The following is a 24,422-nucleotide window of genomic DNA, read 5'->3' as shown; positions in this document are numbered from 1 at the left end:
GAAAGATGTTGCCGGGGAGGGGTGGGGGTGCTGTGAAGGAGCATCACGCACGTACTCTTCTGCTTAATGTCTGCAGACGTCAAGAACACTTGTATTATCGTGTGTTTATTAAGTAACTTGCTACACGCAGCGAGGAGCACTTTCTCACTGCCGGTGCAGGGGAATAGGAACGGCATGCACAGATACGGACCCTGTTATCCTTGTGCAAAAACACGCAGAGAAGAGGTGGTGGCCAGAGCCCTGGAGATGCGCCCTTGAAAACGGATTTAACCTCCGGAGCGGCTTTGCTGTTGCTGCTCCCCGATAAAACGCCTCAGCCCTCCCTTGCTCGCGCCCCCCTCCCTGGGGAAGGGGACGGGAGGGGTTTTCTGCTGCAAAACACCCCGGGGCATCCGCGCTCCCCGCACAGCCTCTGCCCCTCCCCGGGGCCCGTCCTCCCCCAGGGAGGGGACACGGAGCGGGGGAGAGGCTGTGCCAGGGCCACGCCGCTTTATTGAGAGCGGCGGCTCAAACGCACGCTCAATGCCTTCAGCAGCTACCGGGCAGAAGCCTCCGGGACGCGGGGCACCCCCCGACCCACCCGAGCAAGAAGAGACGACTAAAGTACCTCCCCTCCGCTTGCCCCTCCTCTCACCCTATATCCCGGGACAGGTGGAGGGTCCGCCCATTCCCCACCTGGGCGGGGAAGGCGCTGCCGATTCCTCCTCCCCCCTTCTCCTTGCTCCCGCCCTATCCTCCTCCTCCGCGGCGTCCCCAGAGGGAGCCCCTGCGCTCCGCGGCCGGGAGGAGTGCGCAGCCGGGCGCGCCCCGTCCCGCAGCCGGCTCCAGCCGCTCCGCAAGCCCCCACGCACCCGCTGCCGCCTGCAGCAGGAGGAGCAGAGGGAGGAGGAGGAGGAAGGCGGCAGCGGCAGCAGCAGCAGCAGCCCGCCCGCAGCGGGGCACGCACGTGTGCGCGCAGCCCTCGACGGCCGCCCTCCAGCATGGTGCGCGGAACCGCGCCGGGCAGAGCGGCGGAGAGGAGCTAATCGCGGCGGCGGGAGACGAGAAGAGCCGTGCAGAGCAAAGCAGAGGAGCGGCTCCGCGGCAGCCTCCGTGCGCCCGTCCCGTCCGAGCCCCCCACCCCTCCGAGGGAGCGGCGGTCCCGCAGCATGGGCGGCCGCAGCCCCCTCGCCGCCGGGCCCCGCGGGGCCGCTGTCCTGGTGCTGCTCCTGGGGCGCGTCGCCCTCTGCTCCGCCGTGGAGGAGAAGAAAGGTAGGGGGAGCGCGGGGGTCCCGCCGGACCGCGGGAGCCGGGCTGCGGCGCGCCGCGGCCTCTCGTGGGGAGCGGCGCGGGGGAACTCCCAACTACTTCTTTCCTTAAAGAAAAGAACCAAACCAAACCACAGAGAGAGAGGAGAAGGGGAACAGACCCAAACCTATAGCGGCGACCACGCAGCTCTGACTTCCTGATTCTAGGCTTATTTTCTTTTGTGGGGGCGGAGGAAATAAAAGGGAATAAGCCTTGGCACATCTCATAGGTTGTGCTTCTCTTGTAGGTTTTTTTTCCCTTCTTCCCCCCTCCCCGTCCCGCGTTGCCCCGCCGCTCCCGGGCGCGCTCTCCGGCCGGGCGGCGGGCTCGGCCCCGCACCGTCCCGCACCCCCGCGGCGGCGGCGGGGAGCCCCCGAGCAACAACCGCTCCGGTAACCGCCGACGGGCGCCTTGACCTGTGCACCTCCGCTTGCCCTGTGCGAAAATAATGATACTAAAGACGTGTACACCTGGGAAAGGGTGTGGGGGCGGGGGGCGGTGTAGAAAGAGGGGAAACTTCATGTGTGTTCTGGCTCGCCAGTTACTAAGCACAGGAGCGGTCTATCCCCGCCTGCCCCGGGTGAAGCAGCAGCCCCGGCTCCGCCGGCGCTGTCGGCCCTGGCAGTGACCGCCCGGCCCGGTGGTGCGTGGGAACGGCGCGGAGCGGGCGCCGCCAGCGCGGGTTGGCTGGTGCGGCTGGTGGGGGCGGGAGGGGCTGGGGTTTGGGTTGGTCTGGTGGGGTTTTTTTGGGATGGTGTTTTTTTTTTCTTGAGAAACTGGTTTAGAGGGTGAGAAAACGTTTCTGCCTGGTCAGATCCGTCGCTTTTTCTCTGTGTGTGTGGTGGTCTCTTTTGTGAGTTTGGAGAGCAGGCCCCGGCTGCTGTTCCAGGCAGAGTGCAATCCTCTTTATCTTGGAAATCTGCCAGCCAGGAAAAAAATGCAGATTTGGGTGGTGGTTTGTTGTGTGTGTGTGTTGTGTTTTTTTTTTTTTTTTTTCTTCTCCCTGTCTTTCTGTTTAAAGAAAAAGCGGGAGAAGAGAATTAATAGTTTTTTAGAAGGGCTGATGCATGGCTTAAAGCAACTGAGTGAGTCTTTCGTGACTGAGGACAATAAAACTGTCCTGAAAGGGAGAAACACCCAGTCCAAACGAACTAGTTGCACAACCTTCAAAAAGCAGAGAGATTCTCCTGTTCCAGAAATCAAGTTCATACCTGTTGTTGATGTAATATGGGCAGTTTTCCTTTCCCAGTTTTCTTTTCCCTCAGCCTTTGAAAATGATGAGAAGCAAGGGGAGCCCATCTGCTGTGTCTGTCGTAAAAGCCTTTTGAGATGCAGTCTCAGGTGCATGTGCCCTGTATGATATATAGAATGTGAGGAGAAATACCTTGTTTATAGTGTTTAATTCTGTGTCTCATAAACTTATGAGGGTGCCAGTTATTTGAGGATTACTAAATAATCAACAGCTAAGTAAGAAAACCAATAGAAATTATTCTTGGTATGTTCTGTTAGCAAGTAACTGTTCCTCTGGGGAAAGCTGGAGGCTCAGTGGCAGAGGTGGAGGCAGAAGAGCTTCTTCAGGAAGCATGAATCGATTGATTGGTCTTTATTAGTTTCTCCCCACACTTAAGGATAAGCAAGAATATAAGTCAGGGGTACAGAATGAAGTGGCGTTTGAAAATTGTGAGATACTGGTTTCAAGCAACAGGTCCAACAGGTAATAGAGCATCAGTGTATGTTGAGGACCTGTCTCCTTTGTCAAGTGATAGGACTCAGCATCAGAATTCAGAGTAATTTTGGAAGTAAACGTGCCGTAAAAAACACATGCAACCCTCCTGAGTTTTGAGACCAAATTCTGTGGATTTTAGAAGTTCAAATTGCATATGAAATGACACTTCTTAAAATTTCAGCCTGATTTGTTCTATTACAAAAAAGAGGCTATGTCTCAAAAAAAAAAAAAAAGTACCTGGGCAAATGTTGTTTTTGTTAGAAGAATGTCAGAATCAACTTATAAAGTCTGATCAACATAATGTTTCAATGGAAATTTAAATACAATTGTGTCTTTTCCCAAACTTTTAGAATGAGTTCTTTGAATATGGATGAGAGAAAACTGGTTTAGTTAAAACACTGGAGTCATTAAGATACAAAAAACTCCCTAATTGTGCATATTCCAGAACCAAATGACATTGCTGGAAACTGAAGTACACTCACAAGAGTCAATATCTGCTTCTATCTCTATCTACCTGCTCTGATGTTGACCCAGATTAACCGCAGTGGAACTAATCTGTATTTCCATTAATGTACTCCGGATACCTGAAAAATACCTGTGACAGCCAGCATGCCACATAAGCAAGATGCATTTGACCCACGTCCAGTTTTGTGTGTCAGTGCTCGGTGACAGAACTACAGTTAAGCGAACTGCTTTTTGTTGCTGCATATTGGTTTTATATCTCTGGTTTTGATCTATAGCTGCAGCCGTTACAGGATGGGAGCATGCTGCTCTATGTTGGGAGCATAGCTGCGAGCATGCTGGGTGGCTTGGTAGTTGTAGAAGTTGGCTGTGATGGCCTCGTGTACCTGATGTCCTCCATGGCTTTCTGAAAAACAAAGGAAAACTAAGTTCCTTGAGGATGCTGGAGTATTCCTTTTCACATGAAAAAGCTCCATCTAATATCCTGTGCAATGTTTACGTGTGTCTATGTGTGTACTGATACTATGCTGCCCATTACGTTGTTTTTTAGGTTCTGCACTGTCCATACTTACTTGTGACAGATGTATATAAGTAGACTAATGTTTGTGGACTGTGTAGGGTTTGATCTGGTTATGCACAGGCATCCAGTCCCTTTTCAGACACCCTCAGGTGTAACCTGGCTGCTGCTCCATGGGAGCTGAGCTCTCTGAGAAATGGGGGGGGGGGCTGGTGGGGGCTGTGGCGGGGGCCTCCCAGGAGCAGGTGGCTGCCCACACATCTGCAGCTTGGCTGAGGAGTCGGCAGCGTCCTGTGCCTGTCTGGTGCCAGGCACCAGGTCGCATGTGAGGGACGTTTCACGCTTTTGTTACAGTACCGGGGTTGCTGGTATGCTGTTTGTCATTCCTGTGTTTGTGTTATCACTGAAGCAAGTGGAGTTTTCTGTGTGGAGGCGGGAGCGACTATGTGTGTGTGTAGGTATTTGTTTATTATTTCAGGTCTTGTCTATGCATCCATTTTTTTTTTCTCCTTGATAAATGACCAAATTTTTTTTATTTGGAAACTAAAATAAATATGTGCAGCCTTGGCAGTGAATGCAGTTAGAGACACAGAAATTTAGATACTGGTACAGTCCAATTTGGTGAAATAATACCATTAAATAAGTAGTCTTGACTAGTTCTTACTCCAGTCCCTCAGTGTTGTGAACGGTTAAGAAAAAAACTCAAAGCCCACTGTTAAGCGCAATTTCTGAAAAGCAGGGTAAAGTGCCAGCAGTCACCTCCTTTATTCGGGCGATCTGCAAGATACAGTGACTGTGTGCAAAATGCTACGAAAGAGATTGGCCTCTCAGCAAAGCATGTGTGCGTGGTGAGCAAACCACACACAGAAGTGATAGCAGTAAATACAAATGTGTTATTTCTTGCATCAAGAGTATATTAAGAGATTTGCAGATAAATAAGAAATCAAGATCAATGCCCCGGAGACTTCACCATCAGAGTAGTCCGTTGTAATTCATTTGTTAATTTATAGAGACTTTCAGGGAGTGTCGCACAATGTCATTATGGTCCTCAGGGCTGACTTTTGCATTCAGGTATCCCTGTATCACTGAAATCACTGGGATATACTAGCTTTAACAGCAAGATAGCTGACTAGCCAAACCAGTTCCTTCAGAGGGTGTCCTTATCTTTCTTGAGCACAAACTGCATTTGCTTACTGGCTCTTCGGAAACAAGCCTAGTGAAAGGCTTACTTCATTTTAGGGAGGATGACAGGACCTCCATGGAATGGTTTTGTGTTGAAACTGTTGATATTGCCACAAACTCCTGGATTAGTCCAAGTTTCGGTAGCATGTGTGCATCAGAGGGTACAGTCACCCTCTGTATGTGAGTGGAGTATCCCAGGAAGAGCTAACATGCATGCAAAATTAGTAGTCAGAATGTTGTGTTATAAGCATTGGCGTTTACAGGTATGAGAACTCGTGTCAAATCTCATGTTAGACTCAGATCCGTATTGCACAAGTGCTTGTGTAATGCAAATGCGGTTGTACTGTCAGAGAAATACTTTGACTTGTAGAACTTTAATTGGTGGAGCCAGAATTGGCTGTACCCACAAAAGCATCCTCTGGCCAGTCTACATTAGGAGCACTTGCTAGAGTGACCTGGCTGACAAACTTCTTTAATTTAGACGATTCAAAACAGGATCAAGGTCTTAATCTGTAAAAAGATGACCTTCCAGCTGGAGCAATCATTATTTTCGAAATGTGTGAATTGCATTAGGTATCTTCTGCTTGTGTTTAATTTCTCAAAAGCCCATTTTGCTATACCACTCTCCTTGTGCATCTACTAGGGAAAAATGCAATTCTGTCAGTCGGGACTCAGCTGGCACAGGGTTTGCACTCAATCCAGCTAGGATTTTGTTAGTTTCAGCAGAAAGGGAAAGTTATTAGGAAAGGCGCAGACCTTTTATTTGCTCCTCAGTGGAAGGCACGTTCTTGCTTTTCGTTTCCCAGATTTGTTCTGTAAGAGTTGTAGAAGGTGTATAGCCTCCGATGAATACTCAAGCAGCAGTTATTGCTGTGATGGGGATAGTCACCTGCCTTGCTCTTGCCTCAAGGTTAGCTTGAGTAACACATTTTGCTGTTAAGTGCAGTTGGCAAAGTTAGTGCAGAATTTACTTCTCTGGGTCCTAAGCAGTGCTTCAGCCAGCACCTGTGTTGGCAACGATGACTTGAGTGGGAACTGCTGCTTCATGGAGCTAAGGGGGTATGGCAGAAGAGCCGGAATAATGACCACGAATTAGCAGAGGGGCCCTCACCTCTGGGATGCACCCTTTGAGCGAGGCTGATGCAATGCCACATGTCCCTAGGTTTGCGTGACGAGGGTGGGATAAAAGCTGCTTCAGATGTGATTCATCAGAAGTCCTCTGTTCCTGAGGACCACTGCTGTTCATTACTGTCAGCTCTGGGGAGCTTGTGAAATGCGTGAGGACATCATGAGCCGGCTCTATGGATTTATCAGCATTGTGTTTGGTGGGGGTAGGAGTTGTTCAGGTGAATTTTTTAGGCAGGACTTAATGGTATGCAGCATGGGAATCCACCGCTTAGCGTTTTGTATGGACTCTGAAAGTTGTTCAGCTCAGTACAGTACATGCTGACCCTGTTAAATGCATATCTGTTTGACCGTCTCCTGTGCCCTTTCCCTTCCAGGAATGCTTTACTAGTAGGGGCAGTATGAGATCTAGTATCGTTCCTGCCCATTCTGGTTTTTGATGTGTTACTTCTTGGCTTCCCACTATAACAAATGGGACTGTAATACTTCTTTTTTTAAGGGCTGAATTCTGCTGACCTAACAGTATTGAGTAATAGTGTATTTTTTTTTCTTCAGAAATAGTTACAGCACATTTGGCATGAATATGGGCAGCAGAAGTCATTCCTAAAGGAAATGTGGAAAAAAAGTTGTACTCCTCTACACAGAAGTTGTATCAAAATAAATGTCTGTTCCTGCTGAAGCAAGATGGTTATTTACTGAGAGCTATGACATGCCTTCGTAGTTTGTCTCACAGGGTCTTGTGCTCTCTGTGCTTAATAATGTTATTGAGGGTTGCTCACTGGGGAGAAGCGTGAGAAACCTGCTTGTGAGATTGTGCGTTTGAAGAGGAAAACTTTCTGATGATCAGAGTGAAATGACAAGGCTATTTGGGTTAGCTGTTGGGTTAAGAAGTACACTTGCACATTGCACCTTTTTTTTTTTTTTTTAAGAACAGAAGGCATTGCTAGGAGAGAGCAGCTCTAGATTTATGTAGCCTGTAAAGGCATATGAGCTTTCATTTTGAAGTTTTAATGCAAAGTGTGTTTTGGCTGTTGACAGATCCATGCAAGGCAGATGCAAGGTTCCTCTTCCTGCCAGCATGCCTTCTCCTGCCCAGCACATCTGTGTACATGAAAGTAAACATCTACGTGTTTGCATGCATGTCTTGCTATTAGAGTGCATCAAATCATGGGTGGGTTTTGTTTGTTTCAGTGGTTGAAGAAAAAAAAAAACCCAATGAAAAACCCTGGAAAAAAAGAATAACTTCCCGTCAAACTGAAACAAGTCAGGGTGGTTCTAGTGAAATGAAGGGGGAAAAAATCCCTCAACAACAAAACACCAACCAAAAAAACCTGTTTTAAGATAATCTGGAAGATTAAGTTTAACCTGAGACCATTTCTTTTCAAGTTGTGTAAGAAGGAAAAAGAAATGCTATTTGAAATGAAAATTTCCAGGTTTATTTTGAAAATACCAGAACACCACTTAATTTTCGTACACTCCCTCCCACTCGTTTTCTTTGACCAAGGCGTACTTGCTGAGTTTGGCTCAAAATAATGAACTTACTTCAATTCCCTTCTTCCTCTCTGAAAAACTCCAGGTTTTGGGGGTGGGTTAAGCTGTCATTTATATACATGTAAAAAGCACCGCTCCAAATGTTAAGTAGGGAGATAAATGCAGCCTGAAGTGTTTGTGGTGATTTTGCCATTTTTGTCAAATAATAATAAAATAACAGTAGAAACAATATGATGATGAGAATTAATAATAAAAATAATAATAAACAATAAAAAGCATGGTGTCCATTACCTCCCTGGCCTACATATATTTGGTGCTTTCACCACACCTTGCTAAGCTCCAACCGGAGGAGGAGCTGGAGGCTGGCAGCTCCTTGCTGGAGGTGCACAAGCAGGTGGGCTGGGGCTTTGGGCAGGCAGGGTGAAAGCTGCTGAACAGTAGCAATGCCCCAAGGGCCGGCAGTGCTGCTGTGTGGGTTAAAAGCCACCTTCTCTGTCTAGCGGTTACTGCTCTGTGGTTCCCTTCTGTTGCAAAGGTGCCGCATGAAGGGCGGGTAGGCTCCCCGGGTGTACCCCCCAGCTCCCTGGAAAAGTGGTGGGTTTGCCACCCCCCCACCCCTCCCCCAATCCCAAACAAAAAAAAAGCAGGACCAGCAAAGGTGGTTTTGCCAGAACTGCTTTGCTCAGGGTAGACAGTTCTTCCTGGGGCATGGGGGCCAGTGGGGCTGGGCAAGCTGGCAGGGACCAAGCCAGGCTGGATGTTTTCCGGGGAAGATGTGGAAGGAAGGAGGAGAGGATATAAACCAGCTGTCTTGATGACAGGATAGTAGTATTTTAGCTCTGGCTTTTACGAGAAGAAATTATCAGTTTGTGGGAATGGGGTTTGTGTGCATTTGGTAATCAAAATGCGGCAGCATAATCCCTGCCTTCCCATCACCAGAATCAGCTGAAAATATGAAGATAACCAGAGGAGCCCTGGAAATCAGCCACTCTTGGCACTGGGGCACTGCGAACTCGCGCAGAACTTCCCCTAGGTAGGGAAAAGTATTATTTTACCTATCGGGAGCCATGGGATCAGAGCCATAGAGGCTTTGAATGGTTGCCTGAGGCAACACAGCTGGCCACTGACAAAGTTGCCTGCTAGGATTTTGGCCTCCCACCCCATGCCCAAGCCAATGAGAAACACTGCCTGGAGTTGAAGGTAACCAGCATCCTGCTCAGGGCTTATTTGCTAGCTTTGAAACGATGTCTCACACAGAGCATTGCTTCCCCTCTTTCCTGAAGGCCCTTCTGCATGTCCTTCCCTGGGGGTATGTCCCTTGATGGAAGCTGGCCGTAGCCTGGGATGAGGTGATCTATGGTGGCATGCATCTGGCTTGGCTCCTTCTGACCAAAGCGTGCTTGTTCCCTGCCTGTGATACAGCTCAGAGTGCCTGGCCCTTGCTTTGCTGCCCGGGGGGAAGCCCCAGCACCTCCTGAAATAACAGCGGTGTGAGACAGTAGCTGCAAATCAAGGTTGGGTGTAAGCAGATGTAAAGTCTGAGTTATTTCCTACCTTATGCTTTCTACATAGCTGCAGCATGGCTGTGATGGCAGTTTTCATATTTGGAAGGTCTAACTTAAAAAAAAAACAAACAAAAAAAGGCTATAGCTGCTTCTGTCTGAGGATGTGTATTCATCCCCCCCCCCCCCCCTTTAAGATCTGAGAGACATACGTGCACTTCTGAAAGTTGACTTGATTAATGTCTGAGGTAGTAAAAATTTCTTGAGAGCTGTGTACTTAAATTCTGCAAAGTGCATGTGCAGTTCTGTATTGCTAAGCAGTCTCTGATTTTGGCAATACCATTTTTTTAATTGCATGTAATTAATTGAGTCTCTTTTTTTTTTTTTAAATTCTTAATTTCAAAATGAATTATAATCATAGAATTCCCTGAGTCGGAAGGGACCCACAAGGGTCATCAAGTCCAGCTCCTATCCCTGCACAGGACAACCCCAAATTCACACCATAATGCTTTTGCAGAACAGCCATGTTTTCTGAAGTTCACTCAGGAGGTAAGACTAAGGAAGGAGGCAGGGTGCAAGGAAGAAGCTTGTTTTAGCAGTTGGGTCAGTTATTTCAACAATGCCTTTAGCGAAGAAGTAAGAGGCTGTTTGCACAAATCAGTAACTAGTTCCCATGATTCAGATTGAATCACGTAGTTCAAGTCATTTGAATAAGTAAATGACTTCTAGTAAATGAGACAATCTCTGCAATTAGGATGGCATGCTGCATATTTCATGTTATTTATTATGTGGTTTTCAATAGATATGATTAAGTTGGGTTACACTTGGAATGCTAGGTGGCATTTCAACACAAGCCGCTTAACCAAAGCTTACATTAAAATGAGATACACATTTGTTTTGTACAGGTGGCATTGTGCTGTATCTTCAACACTTAGGTTTTCTTATTAGTTTTCCACACGCAGCTACTTAACAGGGAAAAGGAGTCACCTTGCCAAGTGCACCTCCATTTTCTTTAATTGTAGTGGGGAATTCTCAAGCAGGTGCTTCCCAAACATTTGCAATTTGCTACAGTCATAGCTTTCCTTCCAGTCTTCCTGGGCCATCAACTCCAATGGATGTGCCATAACCAGAGATGCAGAAAACTGCTTTTCTCAGATGTGCTTATGGATTATGTGCTATCCCTGGTGTTTCCAAGGGGACATGCTTCATGGTTCACCTCCAGCTTCCGCTGCTGGGTTTGGACTTGTGACAAAAGCATTGTAATTCAGTCTAGAAGACTCAGAAGAAAAGGTCTTCTTGTCCTTTGTTTCATAGTGTTGTTATTTCATAGTTTGTCTCAATTTTAAGTAGCTGTATTATGGAATCAAAAAATCCCATGTGGTTTTGGTGTTGTGAAAGTAGTATTTGAAAAAAAAATACTGTCACTTCACTACTCTGTCCTAACTGGTTATACCATGTATAAAGCAATGTTGATTAAGTAAATACACCCTGAGCAATCAAAGGGAATAAGCAGCTCTGGCTGATGGTGTGCTCTGAGGATACAGACAATAGGTAAGATTTCAGGACCCACGGGTCAGACGATCACCTGTTTTGTTCAGGAGAAAATTTTGCTATCGTGTTTCTTTCCAGCTTTTTCACTTAATGTAGCATAAAAGCTATGTAAGACACTAGGGATACCTATTTGATAGAAGAGCCTTTCAAAGTAAGGAAGACACCAGATCTTCAGTGACACATAAAGATACCATTTTGCATATGTGATCACCGTTTCTTCTGCAAGTGGAAGTTACTGGTTCTCCTACCTGAAGGTGTTGGTAGTGAATTTTGCACAAACTATGACTTTGGAAGCTGAAAAAACCCAAATCCTTCTTCATTTCCTTTAATTATTGGGAAGGGAAAGCTGTGGTAAGAGCAGATGTGACAAAGGTTTGACAAGATTGCTTCTTGTATTAAATCTGGAGGTACAGAGGTCATCTACTGGACATGGGAAGACAAGGAAACCTTCCCCACAAAAAAGAATAGGGAGATGTCCTAATGTCCCTGAGTGACAGCCCGTCACTGGTTGGCACAACTTTTTTGGGAACTGCTGAACAGAAGGTGCCGTTAGTCAAAAGCTGTGGTGTGTGAAGTGTTTTTCTCCTTTTTTTATTGCAGCCTATTTCTCATGAATGGAAACTTGACATTCTCACTTGTTGAACAGGATTCAATTTGTTTTGAGTCTTCAGTCTAGTCTTACACCAAGTCCATTCCTCTTTATTTTTTTTCCCCAACTCTGGTAAAAACAAACAGAAAACCCCAAGCGAAAAGCCAATGAAACCAGAACAAAACAAACCAAATTTTTGGAAACAGAAGTGTTAGTTGGCAAAATCCTGATTCTGGAAGCTGCTTTGTCAGACCTAGACCATAATTTAAGCTGTTGTGTCTCCACATGAACACAGGTTTTGCACCACAGAGCCATGTGTAGGATGCAGGGGCCTTGGTGTTTGCTGAGAGTTGGGAAGTGGTGGCAGTGTGGCTTTGTTTTCAGAGCCAGCGTAAAGGAGAGAAGTCACTCCCTGAAAAACAAGCTGTCAGAAAACCTAGTAACAGCCCCATCACCCCTCCCTCAGGTACTGATCCAGATCTTTCCCAACGGAGACCTGTGGTGATGTCAAAAAGTGAATTATGCCCAGGAGGAGCGTATTTCCCTTTTCAGGTTCAATATTTGAATTCTGACTGGTATCTGATTGCTCACAGTGAGGTTGTCCTTACTCAGGCACAGTAGCTGATGGGGCATTGATTGCCCATACAAGTGAACAAGTGTTTGGCTTTCTAATGAAAACCTCTCTAGATGTTCCTTCTGTACTTGTACACGTTGGGGACAGAGCACAGCCTTCCATTTGAAGTTTCACTTGTGGAGCAGAGGAAAGCCAACATTAGAATTGAGCTGGTGTCTTTGTGTGGCAGACTGAATGAAGTGCATGAGGCTTGCAAGATGGTATCAGCTCCACACTTTGCCTTTGTTGTTGTGGTTGTAACATCTAGGTAGATATTAATGACTTCCCCAAAATTAATGGCAGAAGTCCAGTCTTTGGAAGTGGGAGCAGGGACAAGTATTTTCCTGCACATCTGAAAAGGGAAACATGTTTGTGTTTTGTGCTCAGCTTCCACCTATCTGGAAGGAGGAAAAGTAGTTGAGTTGAAGCAGTCTTAGTTCAGTGTAAAAGGAAAAATGTGGTCCCTTCCATCTGTAATTCCTAGTTTGACCACTTGCAATGTGGATATCTGCAGCAGGAGAAGTCAAAGCTTCAGCATCTTCAGTTTTCTGGTAGGACCTGATAATTTCTTAAAGTATCTATATTAGGATATACATCTAATTACTGGATCAGTTTGATATTTTTCTTTTTGTTTGGGATTTGAAAGGATTATCATTGAAACGCTGTCTCATTTCCATCTGGTCTTCAAAAAGTAATTAAGTGTTGAGCAATGGTATTGTGAGTCCGTTTCCTTCCTAATAAGCTCTGCAAGGTGTTCTTTTTAATGATTTTATTATTTCAGAGCTGCTTTTGTTCTCACTTTCCCTCCTTAATGAGGCAGATCCCCTAGGCAGCATCAGTTTATCACAGTTGTCTATGGTAGATGAACCATGGAAGTTTGCGTTCATCAGTGTGCAAGATGCTCCATCAGTATACGTGGATAATTCTCCCTGACACTTAAAAGACTGGTCAAGCGCAAAAGAGGAAGAACAGACCCTTTTTCTAAGTGAGGGTCGTCTTGATTTGAACAGCAGCAGTCTGGTTTGCATCAATGAGCACATGGTATTCAGTGAATTAAGAGTAAAAACAGCTAATTAACACCTTCTCTGTTTCTTTTGTGTCTGGTCATTAGTTACTATGAACCAAATTAACTCCTGATAGCATAGGGCAAGGAAGGTGCCAATGCCAAGCTCAGGTCAAGAATTGAATTCTTTGAGGTTCTGGAGAGAAATATTCTCTTTTTTATTGTATTGCCTGTTTCCCAGAGCTGCCTCCATATATCATGGAATTTAATACATGTATGCTTGTGTCTTCAGCTAACATCTGTATTTTATATTTCATCATATGAAAAGAAAAATCTGAATTGATTATGGACACTTGAAAAGGACTTGGGCTGTTTTCTCCTGGTTTAGTCTGATACCGATTGGATCCTGTCTATCAACTAAACTCAAAACCTGTTTCAAAGACTCAGATCATTTCAGAAGCAGCAAGCATATGACTCCTGAGTAAACAGACTAGTTATAATAGACAGGATTAGAAAATGGATTGTTCTGGGCCAACACCATACTATTGAGAGTGATGATATTGTACTGGTAATCGCACTGTTGGGCTTAATGGCCCATAAACTTTGATAAAAGCTTTTGTAAAATTGTCAGCAATAATTCCCTCTGTGGTTAGATTGCCAATGAACGTCTTCAGCCCCTGGAATAAATTGCTACCATCAATTGTGTTTATGTAATTATATAAAATAAGACTTTCTCTCTGAAGATGTAATAAATAAAAAAAAATACTGTCACCTGACAATTAATGGGTCAGATCCACAATTTCTGTAACTGCCGAGAACTCTCTGACGTGGGTTGGGTTCAGGTAGATTTACACCTGAAGTTGTAGTCCCATTCGTGGAGAATAAGCACCTTTTCATTACCTCTGCCAAGCGCTCGCTAGGTCAGCAGAAATGGGAAGCGTCATTGTGGGTTTTATATGAAAATTCTGTTACAGTACTAAAGTTCTACTCTGTTGTTGGTTTTCTCTATGTTTTTTTTTAGCATGGCAGTTATTAGAACGTGGCCATTAAAAAGGCGTAATTACTTTCATACCATTAATATGCCATTTTAAAAAAATGCAGAAGCACTTAAATTTTGTCCATAACTTAAAAGCTGTGTCAATGTGTGGTCCCTTTCAAATTCTTTTCACAGCCACTAACTTCCTACCTTTCCTTTTTTCCCCCCTCTTCATCCATTCCACATGATTGGTTAAATAACAAATTATCAGCCACAGCATGATGCAAAATGGGCTACAATCCAAAGCAGGAAGAGAAGGAAGTTCTCTTGCAAGAAAATAAATAGCACAGGGTATTTAACAGTGCATTAAACAACATAGCTGTTAGACTGCACTTGTAACACAGTGATGAGAGCAGGAAAATACTGTCATTAGATTAGTCAAGTGGTGAAATGCTTCGGCTCTGATATTGTTGGTGATATTTAGCATATCTAGCGCAGAGGTATTGATAATGCAAGTGTAACAAAGAACTGAACGTGGACTTTCCACCTCGGCAGCACAGGATGTGAAGGAGGAGCTGACTTACCTGCCTGGAGGAGGAGTTTCATTTTTATACTCCAGGGAGGAGGGAAACAGAAATGTACCCATAGCTAAATAGACACAGGGTCTGTCCTCCAAGAGTTATCACTTGCTCATGTTTATTTGCTCAATTTTCTTTAGGGGTTGGCGGTGGGAATGTATGCTGGGGGAACATATTCTCCAATCTCCACCTATGCAGCTTTAGGAGTGCTTTACTCAAGAAAAATATTATTCTTAAACTAATGGTCTTGACTGGCTGACTAGCTGTGATAAAATTGCTTGTTCCATCTCCACCTTCCTGATGTATTTGGTAGCAGGTGGTAAAGTGGAACTCAAGGAGGGCCTCGAACTGAGTCTGGCTCCCCAGCTTCAGAGCATGCAGCTTGTGGAGAAAAGCACTGGAGCTACGTGCAGAGGAGTTTGTGGAAAAGGTAAAATTATGGAGAGCTGGAGGAGAAAGAAGAAAATCTGGAAAACTTGCTTCTTAATTACAGTAATGCTGCATCAGGGACACGCATCTTCTATTGAGGCTCGATCCAGCAAACCTTAGGCATAATATTCCTTTGAAGTCTATGGATATTTTGCCTGCCAGGACTGCAGGATCAGGTTTTTTATTAGTTTATTTGCCTACGAAAACTTTTCTCATCTAGTTTAAAGGAAAAAACTGCTATATACCACATGGTGTTATATGAAGGCTATGCCAAAAAGTAGTTCTCTTGAAGCAGAAGGTATTATAAATTATAATCACATCACAAGGTATTGTGGTGTCAGTGTTATAATTTGAATTAAGGCTTTTGACTGGGTGGGCTTAAAAGTAACTCTACTAAGTACGTGTTCTGGTAATTGTCCTTCCACTTTCTTTTCCTTAAAGATTGTTTCCAGATATATTGTTGGATGGGATTAAGATGGGTGAATTCTTTAGGTGATGTAACATGGTCTGGCTTCAGCACTGATTTCTGCCAGCCAAAGAGGTGGTCTGATGGTTTACCAAAAGGAGAGGTCTCTAAACTTGCTGGAATGAACTTGATTGAGTTGAGTGGTATTTCACTCACACACTAGATGTGTTGGACCCCAAAATTTTATGTGGGACTTCTTACAAAGAAGCGTGTGCATGTATGCACACGTGTATGCACCTCTCCCTCCCTCCCTCTCTCTCTTTCTGAAATAAAATAAAATATTTACTGTAGCCCTGAGAAGATATGTTAATATGCTATTCTTATGTCATAGAGGCCTCTGGCACTCTTGCGTTATGCTTAAGGAAGAAATGGTGTTATCACAGCAACTGCTATACCACCCGGTACTGAAGCAGCTCCCATCTATGTAGCACTTTTAAAACCTGTCTAATGTACTTTTATAAGTGCACATAGCTAAAGTGAGAGTAGGAACTTAACACTTGCTGAATGCTGCAGTGGAAGGAGGGCGTCAATTTGTTCAGAAGTTGGAAAAGTGGTTAATGGAAATAATTAGCAGTAGCTCAATTCAGCAGCCTTCTTTGGCAGATGCATTATTTCAAGTCTATGTTCAATCCATTTGAGATCAGTGGAGTTGTGCGTAGGCCTAGAATTTCTATAGGTTCAGGAGCTGTGTTTTACAGGGGACAAAAATTATATTGTTTAAGGGAGTGATGGTTTTGAGAGACTCAAGTGGTGACACTTTCATAGGTTGTGTCTGGAGAGGGTAGATACTTGGCATTTCATGACAATGAGCTGCTGAAGATGATTGAAATGAAAGTCATGAATAACTGGAAGTATCAGATGTGAAGTTTGGACAGGCTTCTTGTTACATTTGTCCATCACCTGTATTTGATAGCAAGGAAACGGTGTTGAGGTGTGTACGTATAATGATGCTTTGCTGTCTATTAAACCTTAGAGTGGTACATTATAAATGTTTCTGTACAATAAAATGTAATTGTTGTAGGGGAGACGAGAGACCTAGGAAAGACCGGGAAAAGTTTTAAGCTAGTCTGGACTCAGTAAGACTATGCCATATCATTGAAAACCTAGTAGTGTAAGGTCAATATCCTATTTAGTTTTCCTTTTAAGACACTGTGGTATAGGAGGACCTTCTACACTAATGAATTTACTAGACCTCTTCATGTTCTTAATCCTTATCAACTCTTAGAAAGAGCTGAGTATCAGTGAATTAATAAAACTATGTGGTTAGAAAAAGCATACTTTAGGATTATGAGGAATCACTTATTACTTTCAGCAGTACTGTTTGCAAAATTATTATTGATTGCTGTTCTCTCATTGACTTTTTCCCTACAGCTACTGTTTTTATCAGATTGATTAAACTAAAACACAAATGCAGTTTTCTAATTCTTGAAATAAACACCAGAAAAATGCTATGCATGTATGCTGGTCCTTTTCCTTCTTGACAGGGATTTCTGGATGGCACTTTTAGTCTTTGAAAGTGTTTTGAAATCACCATATGGACAAAAATTTGCAGGGGTGCTAATCCAAAACTGCGTAAAAATGACTCCTGTGCTTCGCAGCCTGAATTTTTGTCTTGTACTAATGTTCACCAGCGAGCTATTGCTAGTTATGAAATAAATGATGTGCAGGGCTGGAGGAAGCAGCTCTTCTAGTGGTCTCTGCTCCTGCAGGGTTACTGTGCTTTCCCTGGTATGCTCCAGGGCTGGTCCTGATGATCCATCTAAGGACAGGCAGCACTGGGGCTCACATCCTTTCTTTCTGCCATGAGGGTTCTTAGTTGGATATCTTAGGAGGGAGCATTGCAGAAGTTTGTTTTATCTGCTATACCTGGATGTTCAGAGCTGAAGCCAAGCCCTGGTGAAGCCAGGGTGCCCTTAAAATGCCTGTGAAAACTAACAAGTTTTGCATGAAAGCAGTGTTGGGTTGGAAGGCAGCCAAACTTTTCCATTCCTAGACTGAGTCAGGTAGGCATGAACGCTTAAAGATCACTTTTGGATTATTTCTGAACCTCTATTTTTTACACCACCACTGTGCTATAACCTCCAGCGCTTGTGCTGATATTCGTTCTCTGTAATCCCATTCTGATCTTCACAGATAATCTCCCTTGATAAGTATCTTTATTGTGACTTGTACTTTAGGATGGTGGAGCAGGTTTATACTCAACAATCATCCTACTGCCTTGGTACATTTTGTACAAACAAATGCCAGAAGTTCTTTGAAGTTCACTAAGCTAAGTGACAGGCAGTGACAGTGGCTGTATCCTGGGACTACAAACTTTGCATGGGCAATCTTTGCAGTGCTCCCCAGGGGATAAAGCAAGCCGAGCAAGGTGGTCCCCAAGAAGTCTCTTCAATAACTCAGTTTAGTTCTGGTGTTAATATGCCAGGGGGCTTTAATGCAAGAAAGATTTTCCATGCGTATTGCAGTACAGTATTAAATTAACAAATTTTTAGCAAAGGTGCTTGGACACATAACATATGTGATCATTTGCCTGAAACATAACAAAAAAAAGGCATTGTAGTCAAAAGTTGAATTTTTAAGCGACCTTCAGTCATTTGCATTCAGTGTTTTCAATACAGTACAGCAATTAGGCAGGCAGTGATTTATCTCAGAAATGTACATACACCTTTAAAAATGCAACCTCTGTCTGCCTGATTTCTAATTAATCACTCACCTCCGATGATAAACTTGATGTTATGTGAGGAATGCTTTCCAGCACTAGCAGGATTTTAAAAAAGCTGCTTTGGATGCATATTAAAAATGCTTTTGGAGACAGAGAGATATAAAAGCTTAGAAGTCTGATGACTGTTTATCTGAAAGGAGTTCCCAGTGGCAGTGGAACTGGGTTCCCTGTTCGTAGTGGTTTAACTTGGCAGGGAATTTATTTGGTCGTCTGCTTACAGAGACATTGAGGGGATAGTCTATTTTAAAATTCAAAAATAAAGGTAGTGATATTATTCCAGTATGTGAAGTTCAGGGCCTTGCTGATAGGATGCAGTGGTAGCGCGGGTTGATATCTGAAGATGACATTTTCTTCATAACTCACAACCTATACAAAAAGTCAAAGCAAGTGACTGATGTCAGGGAGAGGAAGCTTCCTGAGGCTTAAAGTTATTTTGTAGGCTCCATATTTCATTGCACCAAATTTATTTATAATGTTTGGTGCTTCTTGTTTAAAATGCATGTGTTCCCTTGCTGTGTTTCCTGACTGTATGTGATGTGGTATGCTAAAAAGAGAGAGCTTTCTTTAGCTATGGATAAACACCAGAAGCTTCTGAAAGTCATGCAAGAAAGTCTTTAGTTTGATATGGTAGTTTCATTTATAGGGAGGAATAGCAAACATTTACCTGTGCAGCAGGCAGCTGCATGGGCAGTTGTTATCTAAAGCTAATAGTACCTTTATGTGCACAGGTATTGAAGGGGAGAGTGTAAGTACCTGCAGCATTGTTGTATGAAAACACAGGTCACCTTCTGCCCTTGGGGAAATCTTTGCAGCCCCGCTGAAGTACTGAGGAGTGAAAGTAGACCTGGGTCTGCATCTACAGTCAGGAAAGCAGCGCTCAAAAGTAGGGATGCAAATCTTTCGGGTTTGCTCCCTGCCTGTGCTGCCTGGTGGAAAAAAAAATGTGTCTTTTTATGAATCAAAGCCCTTATAGAGAGGTCCTATGCACTAACCTTTCAATTACTTTTTGCTGTTTTGTGTATTTATTTCAGGCCACTGTATAACTGCAGTACAGAATTCTGCATGGAAATCATAATTAGTCTGTTTCAGATAAAGAATGGGATTTTGTTTTAGTGTCTCAGAATAAGTGCTGAAAGAAGTATGGCCAAGAAAAACATACAGCAAGGAGGAGCTAAAATTACCTGAATTCAAGTGTCAGATCTTCAGTAGGCTCTAGATTTTGGGTAGGGGTAGGGGTAGTTTTTGGTTTTGTTTGTGTGGGTTGGACTGACTGTGTAGGGATCAGAATAATGGATTTCCCGTGAGATAGTCAAAAGAGGATTATAAAATCAGGATCTGTGTATTATAACTGTCTGCACTGTTGTATAGATTTGATATGGTCTAAAACCTGCCCAACCCCCGACCCCAAGTAATTGCATGTAATCAAGAAATCACATGCTTCAATACAGGGCGCTTGAGCTAAAGAAATTACATTTTTTCCCTCTGGTGTTTACTTAGCCATAAAACAAAGGGCGGGTGAAGCCACAGCAAGATATAAGTGCTGGGGTCCTAAAAAATGTCTGTGTGTGCATGTGTGGAAATTACCACGAAATCTGATAGTTTCGGGAAATTTGTCTGTTGTTAATTGCCTCTGACTTTCCAAGGAGCGGGTAGGCACCAGCCGGGACTGAGCACTGCATGGGGGGTTGGCACTGGGTGGGAGATGCCCCCATGGGAGTCCCTCTCCAGGGATGCCGGGGAGGAAAGGCTCCACCTGCCCCATGGGTCCTGGCAGCGCTTGCAGCCTTGCATGCTGGCCCAGCTGCGTGTTTGCTCTTTGGCCCCGGCTTGGTGGTTCGATTCTTCTTGATAAGCTGGGAGGTTGTGTTTGGGTTAGGCGTGATTCACTGTGTTATAACTTAGCTAAGTGAGGGATTTCATAACCTCTTCCTTAGGTTCCTCTTAACTTATCCATTGATAGAGTTTTCTCGCTAAGTCCGGCAGGGTTTGTAAATTGTAGAGCAACAGAAAACAAAAAGAGGGAGGAAAAAAAAGAAGAAAAAAAGAAAATCTATTAACCTTTGAATTACACATTGTCTACAAACTGTCATTAGCTGTGACTGCATATTTATTAGTTCACAGCTTTGGGGGGATATGCTGCTTTCATTAATATTGAGAATTAATCTGCACTTGTTTTTCTGCAGCATTAGCAGCAATCCTTCTGCTGAATACAAATCAGATTTTTTGCTGCAGTCAAAATTCAGCTGTGGGTAAAGGTTTAAAAAGCATATTTATGGGGCACCCGCATGGAGTAGTTGGTTCTGGTTTGGGTGTTTGGAAGGGTGGTATTCGGTTATTGTTGTTGTTGTTGCTTTTTGGGTTGGTTTGTTTGTTTTTTTTTGTTTTGTTTTTTAAGAAGTTACACTACTTTCTGCAGCATGCCAGGATAACAGGTGGGATATTTACATCTCCTTTCTTTTTTTAAAGCGTTTGATCCCATAGAGGCTTAGGAGTTCACAGCTTATTTCCATCAAAAGAAAATTTGGTCCTTTCATACATTGGCAAAACCTCAGGACAATAGTCAGTTTGCAGATCTTAGATGATTTCTGAAAACAAAAGGGCTTTGTAAGCAAAAACTAGCCTGCAATATCTGGGAAGCCTGCAAAAGGTGCTGAACAACTTCTGCACTTAACTAATGTGTTGGAAGGATACTTGCAAACTGGCTGGATCAAGCCCTGAAGAAGGGGGGTGGAGACTTCTCCCTGGCCAAGGAACCCAATGCCAACCTTGGGTGTGTTGCGTTTGCTTTATTTTCTCCCAAGCCAAGATAGGCGTATTCCTTTGCCCAGCCACTTGCCCGTTGCCCTCACCAGAAATTTTCGGGTGCTTGAGCACATGCAGGTTGATCCGTGCCTCCAGATGAAGCTCCGTAGGAAGGAAAAGCAGCTTCTAGTGAGGTGTTCTGTGTTTGCTCTCCTCCAGGCAGCAGCACTGGTTAATTTGCCACCCCCAAAGTATTTGTACCTGCAGCCTTTTTCTTTGGGGTGAGGAGTGGAGAAGACCACCATGTAATATCTGTCCATCATGTGATGTGATTCAAAAAGCGCTCCCTCCTCACAATTTTTTTTTTATTTTTAATTGAGTTGTTTTTTTAAATTACATGCAGTGGACAGGCAAGAAAAATCACCTTGATCTTCACAGTGTTTTGAAAATGGATGACAGAGAAAACGTTTGTTATTCATGCTCAGTTTTGCATCCTGGTCCTGGGCCCCATTTTATTGGCAATTTAAACCCATTAGAAAGAGAAACAAGTCTCCACAGATTCTGTTATGTACTACAGCTTCCCATCTAAATTTGAAACGTAATCATGCACAAACATTGACTTGACCAGTATTGCTAGTGGCATTCATGTTAAGTGGATGGTTAAAGACTTAATGACCCCTTTAAAACCAAGTGCTTGCTTTCTGTCACATATTGACAGTACTGTGTGAGGCTGGCAATTGAATTTTTTTTTGCTTGTCTGCGATTTTTAGAAAACATTTCCACGGCTGCCATGGTTTGTCCGCTCTGTTTCCTGCACTGTTTGGACAGGGCACATGGTCATGTGCCATCAAAACCTAGTTGGTTCATTCTAGCTTCCTCAGGGTTTCTTCTCAAATTTGGTGAATGCTTGTTAGCTTGCTTTCCTGATCATCATGGCAAGAACAGAAGTTGCCAGTTGGATGAGAAATTTATATGATGTAAAGGAAAATCCCGCAGGCTTGGAACATACGTATCATTGAATTTTTTCTTTGGTGAACCCAGTCACCAGGAGGTCTGCTTGTGGTGAGGTGTGAGACGTAAAGGCAGGGAGGCCCTAATGCTGAGTGGTCCCTCTTGACTTTTTCTATAGTGGGCTTTTTGTCATATTGCTTAAGGGTGGAAAGAGCAAAAATTGCTCTTGAGTATCTGCAACGAATGAAAAAGTAATGCACAGAGGTCTAAAATGCAACTGATTGAAAAAGTGTCTGGTCTGAGGTTTGATAATGGAACAAATTGCTGGAAGCTTTGGGATGGAGTAGGTAGGGATGCTTAAATTTTATGGCACTCAGCAACAGTTTGACACGGGAGAGTATGGTGCAGGCCATGTGCTTTTTACATGGGATTGGCACTTTAATGTCTTTAGTCTGCTGCTCCTACCAGACAAATGTCTGCATCACCCACAGGCATTGACTGAGGCTTTGGGCTGTTGGGTGAACATGCCCAACTAAACACCAAGGAACCTGAACAAAAACAAGTGAAGCTTTCACACCTTGCTATTCATAGTTTCGCATCCCTTTATGAATTAAATTCATTTAATTAAAAAAGGCAGCTGGTAAAACCAAGAACATACTGAACTTGGCATTGGTCCTCTTATGCAAGTCTGGGACTCATAAAAGACTTGGACACAGGATGAAGCACCTTCAGCGAGAGTCCCTGGCCACTGCCCAGGACAGCTGCAGGGACGCTGCAGCCTCCTCTGCCAAAAAAGGGTGTTGCAATTCACAGCCACTCCTGAGTGCAAGGGTCTTTCCCACTAGCTGCCCTCTTCCATGGAAAAATGTACTCCCAAAAGTGAAGACTGAGAGAATTGTTCTCCTCCTGGAACCAGCCTGGGGGGGTCTGATAACATATTTCGAGATGCCACCCTGCACCCAAGAGATTGAATAAGCATTTAGATATGTCAGTCTGCTCTTTGGGACAATTAACAGTTGCAGCATTTGGTGTTCCCCAAAGTTGTGTGCGTGTAACAAAGGCAAATGGGCACCTGTGTAGACAGCAGGCGTCTCCTGCAAAATCGTGTTTTGTTCATCCCTCATCGTGTTAAGGGAAACTGTACTTCCAGATCAAGCACAGTGCTGTGCTGTGTCCCCAGGAGATCTTTCTGCTTCTCATCAAAGTGTTTGCATACCTCTTCTGGAGGAGGACACGGGAAAGTTGAAGGAATCCTTAGGAAAGTCAGGGAGGGTTATTGGGGTTTTGGCAGTCCTGATACCAAGGAGGTTTCTGAAGTCCTTTTCCTACCTTTGGAAAGCTTGTTGTCAAATTATGTAGAAGGAGCTCTGCTTATGAAGGAATAACTTGCTGCCCTTGGTTTATGGAAATGTACAGTGGGTCTGTATCCTCGGGTGGTTGGTTCTAAGACTAGTAGAGTTATGGTTTTTTTAAAGTCCTAAATTGAAGGGTACGTTTTACTTTTCTTCTTAAGCTGTGCAATTTGGATGTTTGCAGTATTCCAGAGAGGCAGCAAAATTACTGTTGGCTTCCCCACAATAAATCCTTGACCTTCCCCACCATTTAAGCATTAGCAGATTCCCTGCACTGTATGTGTGGGTGGAGAACAGAGCTGTGGAGTTACACGCAGATACTGACACACGCACACACATTTGTTAGTAGCTTCTAGCAAACACTTGGCCTGCAATCTCAAGTCAGTGTTTAGGGTCTTGTTTCCTCCTCTGCACAATACTGGGTGTAAAACACTTACGTTGCAAAACAATATTTTACAAATTATTTCAAAACTGTCGCTCTATCCAACTCGCATCGCATTCAGCTCTTGAGTTCCCCAGGGGAGACGTGTAACATTTGTTGGTGTGCGTCTGTGCACCCTCCTGTGCCCAGCCCAAAGGACTCTTGTGGTACTTGGCTTCTTCCTTCAAGCTCTTGGTGTTCATGCACTGACCTGTCATCTGGCGATGGTTGCAGAAGTTGAAACCTCATCTGTGTGTGCTGCTGATCAGAGATGTAGTGTGAAATAGAGCTTTTCGCCTGTACGTTTCCATGAGTCTCAGGGTTCAGCAGCTTGTGAGCTTTATGTAAGCTGATGGATGCGAAAGGAGTGCTGAGTGGTATAGGGTAGGGAGAGGGGCAGGGAGGATGGTTTCAGGGCTGCACACATCTGTTACCTTTGTGCCATGCTTGCAACAGAGCAGTGGGGCTTTTTGACACTTTAGATTTTTTTCAGTTCAGTTGTTCGATCTGGGCTTTTGTTTTGTACATTACTGTAGTTTCACATTTCACTGTAAATTATTCACTTGCTGGGCCAGAAATGGGAAGTTTGGAGAAAATACCAAGCCATCCATGAGTAGGATAAGGAAAGATGAACAAATACTTGTGTCAGAGGTGATTAGCTCTGTGAGTTACGCTCCCATTCAGACTGAGCAGATGAGCCTTGCGTGGCACGTTGGAGCCAAGCGTGAAAATAACGG

At 44.2% G+C, this 24,422-nt stretch overlaps 1 protein-coding gene across 1 annotated transcript in view; it reads left to right on the top strand.

The window, feature by feature from the left end:
* The first annotated feature begins 492 nt into the window (after positions 1-492).
* The window catches only part of EGFR (epidermal growth factor receptor), a 161,188-nt gene continuing 137,258 nt past the window's right edge, over positions 493-24,422 (top strand). Inside the window, exon 1 of the mRNA XM_075083747.1 lies at positions 493-1,251. Within this exon, the coding sequence (XP_074939848.1) occupies positions 1,149-1,251 (103 nt within the window). The 5' untranslated portion in view covers positions 493-1,148. The remainder of the gene's footprint in view (positions 1,252-24,422) is intronic.

The sequence above is a fragment of the Phalacrocorax aristotelis genome, chromosome 2 (assembly GCF_949628215.1).
Source record: "Phalacrocorax aristotelis chromosome 2, bGulAri2.1, whole genome shotgun sequence".
In the NCBI taxonomy this organism is placed as follows: domain Eukaryota; kingdom Metazoa; phylum Chordata; class Aves; order Suliformes; family Phalacrocoracidae; genus Phalacrocorax; species Phalacrocorax aristotelis.
Note: the sequence above shows the minus strand (reverse complement) of the source record. Positions and strands in the feature narration are given on the sequence as shown.